Here is a 5,369-nt window from a genome sequence, read left to right on the forward strand (position 1 = left end):
CAACACCAGCTACATCGGGGACGGTTCAACCGAGTGACGGTTCTGCGCCTGGAACGGATTTTAACTTGGATGACCTGGACCACCACACGATGGCACAGCTTATTGAAGACATGCAGAAACATCTGATGGAAGACATTCGTATGCTCTAGGGACTACATAGGAGAGGATACAGGAAATACGAAAAATGGAAACCGAACAGAAGAAGCCAAATTAGATTCAAGGGCTACGGTGATGGGACAGCTTAGGAACGGGCTGGGATTGGGGTGGTTGGCTTGGAAGGTTTCAACACAGGGTACAAGTCTTGCCGCCCATTGGGTTGAGACCTGTAGGGAAAGCCCGAAGTTGCCTGTGTGTCACACGAGGTGATATTAAAGCCCGGATGGCTGGCGTACTACTTCATCACCGTGGGAGGTTATGTGGTTGGTTTATAGTTTAAACTTTGTGGATTATTTGCTGTTTGTAGTAGTCTTGCTTCTTTGTAGTTGTTTTTGGAAGTGTCGCTTGTTCTTAGGTCAATATCTCGATATTAATTAAAATAGTAAATGGAAGAAGATGGTTTGTTAAGAAGACTACCCAAAAAGCATAACAGCAAAGCACAGAAAAGACTCCCATCTTGTTCCACCACAAAGTCAAAAGTGAAGCCATGTAGAAGTCGGAGTCGCCAAGATGAATTCCAAGGATGAAGTGCTCGAAAGGATAAACACCCCAGAGACCACAAAACACTTTTCGTGTCTTCCTCGTCATAAGAGGGCAAAGCAACTTCTGCCAAGACTAGAGCTCCATCAAAGACTTGAGAGGCCCACTGAGGGGCCGTCCGGAGGCAGAGAATAGACAAGCACTCCCTGAGGAGGACCTTTTAGCCCACAATGGAGCACTTGCCAGGCGAGAGGATGGAGTCGAGGCCGCCGACTGACTGGTTAGTGAGAGCAGAGAGTGAGTATTTGCGGAGCTGGACGTACTATAGGAGGCTCACAGGGCGGACTGGGAGCGCAGCCAAGGCGAAAACCTCACATCTTGTTGATGAGTGCGACGTGGGAAAACCTCCAGTGAATATCGAGAGGCGGGCCCTCAAGATGTGAAGACCTGGGTCTGCCAAATGGCGTAGCCTCGGCCAGATGCTCTTGTCTACGATGATGAACAGGTGAGAGGGATGGAGGGTTCTTCATACCGTAAGAGATGCTTCACCATGTCAGCACTAGTATAAACTACAATATTGCAGTTTGAACCATCCATTAGTGGTATATACTCTATAAAAACTGGCTAATTCGTTATATACAGTTCTATTTCACTATATGTAATGCATGGCGTCCTTGAGTAAGATCCCCTTATCTAAGAGTGATTATATTCAGCTGTGTACATTATATAGTGAGGCTAACTCCCCAAAACGACTGACACTGGTATAAACTACCCGATTATAGCTTATACTACTACGCTCCAGTTACACAAACCATACTATCGAAAAGATCAGTAAAGTGTAGTAAAGTACCTCACAAAGATTGACCTTTAGACTTATAATTGCCTTATTTCTCGAACATATTAAGCAAATCAAGATAAGGCCTTTCTACTTATAGCCCCAGGAGAAACAGAGTCTTAACTGCTACGATATAGTTTATACTACCTTAGACTCATGCTCATCAAGCTACACCGGACTAGAATAGTTACAGTTCGGATATTAGAACTTTTACTAAAACAATAAGATAATCCGCGGCTGTGTATCTCATACTAGCAGCACGCAATTTCTACACCAGCCGTTAGGTCAAAGAGCCAAAGCCCCTACTCTCAAAGATCATACTTCATGTAGTCGCTAACTCCTCAGCTCTACTGTACGTGCAGGTTCTGGGCCAATCAGATACAGTCTCGTCCATCCAGGCCCCGAGCCTCTTACTGCAATCAGATACAGCGCAAATCTTAGGTTATGGTTCTCTGGGAGGAGTTGAAATTATTGCTTACCAGTTTAAGCCGCTTGTTTATACCTTGAAATAACTTTACTGGGTATGTCACGCTACACCTGGACGTCTCACGCTCAACTCGTTGCGCAATAGCTTCATACATTGCTAACCAAGAGCCAACTCATCACAACAAACTGTTCTACATCAGCACATAGCTTGCATCGCGATGTGGTCTCTACCCTCGACGTATCCAACCAGTTCAGCCAATCCAGGAAAGCAACTACAGATCCGCAATCGCCATTATCATACTCTCAATCATTGTCAGATAAGAGACCGGTCGGGGGGTCTGTGAAGTCACTCTCGTTTGGGTCGTTACCCTCCTCAGCCTCTTGATGCCCTTCATGTCCGTCACGCTCTTCACGCTCTTCACGCTCCGTAAGCCTCCCACATTCCAAGGCAAACTTGTTGCCAACCGCTTCAAACATACTGTCGTACGGCTGCGACCCTACCTGCCACGCACTCAGCATGTCAGCCCCAGGCCATCGCGCCACATTCGTCCCGAAGAACAAGCCATGCTTGGTGAACTCGGAGATGCCAATGTCCAGCCGCACTGCAACTTTGAGCGACTCGAACTCGCGAGGCTTGCGCTTCAGGAGTTCCTGTCTCTGGAAGATTGCAAATCTTCGAAGCTCCGCTTCTTTGCGGTATGCTTCCTCTCTCGTAGCGTTCTGGGCACCGCGGTTGATCTTGCTCCAGTTGGTGAGGCAGCGGTCTGCGGTGAAGCTGGAGTGGTGGTCGTCAGGGTTGGTCCAAACACCCCTGGACATGGCCATCGAGAAGATGGTGTCACCCACCATGAACACGCTGACCTCTCCCCAATCTGCTACAGAGTTTCTGAGCTCCTGGTGGAAGTACACTTTTCCAGAGTGGTATGTGCCTTGATTGTAGTTTGTGTGACATTTCAGCAACTCGGTGAGTTTTGGGTCGTCAGATGAACCAGTCCGCGTATCGCCGGGCCCTGTGCTGGAAGAACCCCGCACGATCATCCTACCCCGGTAATCTCCCATCGTGCACTCCCGAGATTGGCAATAGCAGACCTGGGGGCGGAAACTGAACTCAGGCGGTGTTGTCTCGTCGCCGGCAATGGCATCCAAAATCTTGACGTCAGGCAGCTGACACATATCGGCGTCGTCCTCTTCAGGGGTTGGGTAACGTGATATGTCATTGGGGAAAACAAGGTTTGCTCGCCGAATCTGGTCGTTAAGACTTGCAACATCAAATCGATGGTCGACACTCTCTTCTGACAGGTGAGGGCGCCTCATGTGCGTCAAGAGAATGGCATCTTGTTCCAAGTTTCCCAGGTACGCCCCAATCGTGCCCTCCTTACCTTCCGCTGCAGCCAGTCCCAGCTCTTGAACTCAACCGTGAAAAGCGGCCAGCGTACTGTGCCCATAGAAGTGTGATAGCGATCCCGTGAACGGTCACTCTCACAGCGTCTGGTCCTGTAGGAAGCTCTTCGTCATTCATCTCTGCCTCCTCATAGTGCTTGGCACCCGCATTGTAGCACAGCCCAACCCCGGGTTCCTCCTCCAGCTTGTTGTAGAACTCAACGTCAAGTGTGTCGAGCAGGAGACCCTGGAAGTCATCGGTCGGTGTGACGTCAATTGATCGATCACCATGCTCACCGCGAAGGGACTAGGACTCAGGGTCGCCGATGGCGCAAAGCACAACGTGGACTCCAGGGCGATCACCAGACTTGTTGGGTGGGAGGGGGGCGGGTAAGGGGACTGCTGCACCGGCGCTACCATCTCCTCTCCTCTTGGCGTTGCTCAAGTCGATTGGCATCCACGCGGCTGTTTTTGAGCTTGATCTGTACCCCCTGCTGTCTCTGAGCCACTTCGGCTTGTATTGCCTCATGAATCGTAACCCAGCCATGTCTTTCGGAATGAGAGTCAACTAGTTTCTTTAGATCCTGCCAGAACTTGAGCTTAGCGGTGGGAAACATCCCCTGCAGGTCTGCTGGCGTTCTTCCGGTCTTTTCCGCTATCGCATTCTGCTGGTTGAGGATCCTCGCTTCTGATTGCTGGGAAGGGGCTTGTGACCTTGATCTCCTTTGGCGTGTATCTGAAGACATGGTTGGTGACAGTAGTGGCGATGCTTGGCTGGCTCAATGTAGTACGTAACGATGTCTCAGGTGGTGGGATGAGGCTTGAGCTGAAACGAGACTCGGTAGGGAAGTTGTGTTCTTACGGAATAAAAAAAATGTTTCTCAGAAGTGTGGCCTGTGTTCACGGATAGCTGCAGTAGGGCATGATTAGAGGGAACGGTAATTATTGGCTTATTAGATACGGAGTGCAAGAAGTTGCGGGGATTTCGTAGTCAAAAGGTTGTTTTTAGAAGCATCTTGGAAGCCTTGGTAATGGTAAAACGCCAATTCCATGGTCTTGATGGCCCCAAGTGGGAGGTGCAACATCCGCTTTGCATGCAGCTCCACATCCAAGAGTTCTGACCAAAGTGTGCACTAGCACAGCCCAATTTCGCAGCTGAAAGAAACACTATATACTACTAGGTATGCAGTTTATACTACCATACACCAAAAGCGACTATCTAGATGGATCTGCTGAGCATTTATATTTATTGCAGAACAAATTAATATTAACATGGTTCTGGACCCGTTCCCAAACATAATTATCTACCCGTTCTATACCGTATGGTCAATATATCATACGATAGCTTATGGTGGGTACGCTGCGAGATGTAGTTTATACTATCTGTACCTCGTGTGAACTGCACTGCTCTTCACGACCTGTGTTACCAAGCGTGGTAGGCGTTCGTAGTAATGAGAGGCAATTGCAAGAGTGTGTTCTCGACTCAACAGTGCAAGGTGTCCACAAATTGGCCCAAGATAGATGCATCATCGAGAAGGACTCCAATAATAATCAACCTTGTAGACTTACAGTTGGCAATGATATGGAACTCCTTTCACGAAAATCGACAGTCTAGACCAATTTAGGGTTAGTCTCAGCTGAAAATCTCATGTTAAATGATTCGCTGCTGTGTCTGTCGACCGATCCACTCCGATAAGATAAGCCTTTTTGGGTTATCGTTAGGAGGAGCTCTTCGTCATGAACATCTCATATAAGAAATTTATGTTGTCTCCAGGGTCTGTCTAACCCAAAGTGACTCCCTGGCTGGAAACCGTCAATATGTGACTGTAAGGCCAAATCGCCGCTAGTGGACAAGGTAGAAGACAAATCTCGCAAAAGAAATAAAAATTGCCTGTCTAATTCTTTGATGGCCCCCAGTCTATAACATAAGAAAAGTGTTCGATAGGCATGCAATAAAGCCCCGGTCTAAAACAAAAGAAAGTGCCCTGATTCCCAGAGTATCAGTCCGATCACCCTTCATATGTATCCATCGCATTCCCAAGCATCCTCCAGCGACTTTCCCAGACCTCCATAATGAGATTTAGTGCTGCTC

The 5,369-nt window shown here is 48.3% G+C and overlaps 1 protein-coding gene across 1 annotated transcript; it reads right to left on the reverse strand.

The window, feature by feature from the left end:
• Nucleotides 1-2,200: 2,200 nt before the first annotated feature.
• FPRO_15915 (uncharacterized protein) lies at nucleotides 2,201-4,023 on the reverse strand (the record flags this gene model as incomplete). The annotated part of the gene is made up of 4 exons (XM_031224837.1): nucleotides 2,201-3,206; nucleotides 3,277-3,524; nucleotides 3,575-3,644; nucleotides 3,695-4,023. 4 exons carry the CDS (start codon nucleotides 4,021-4,023, stop codon nucleotides 2,201-2,203), a joined length of 1,653 nt encoding a protein of 550 aa, XP_031090056.1.
• Between the last annotated feature and the right edge of the window lie 1,346 nt (nucleotides 4,024-5,369).

The sequence above is a fragment of the Fusarium proliferatum genome (assembly GCF_900067095.1).
Source record: "Fusarium proliferatum ET1 genome assembly, contig: FPRO_scaffold017, whole genome shotgun sequence".
NCBI classification, from domain to species: domain Eukaryota; kingdom Fungi; phylum Ascomycota; class Sordariomycetes; order Hypocreales; family Nectriaceae; genus Fusarium; species Fusarium proliferatum.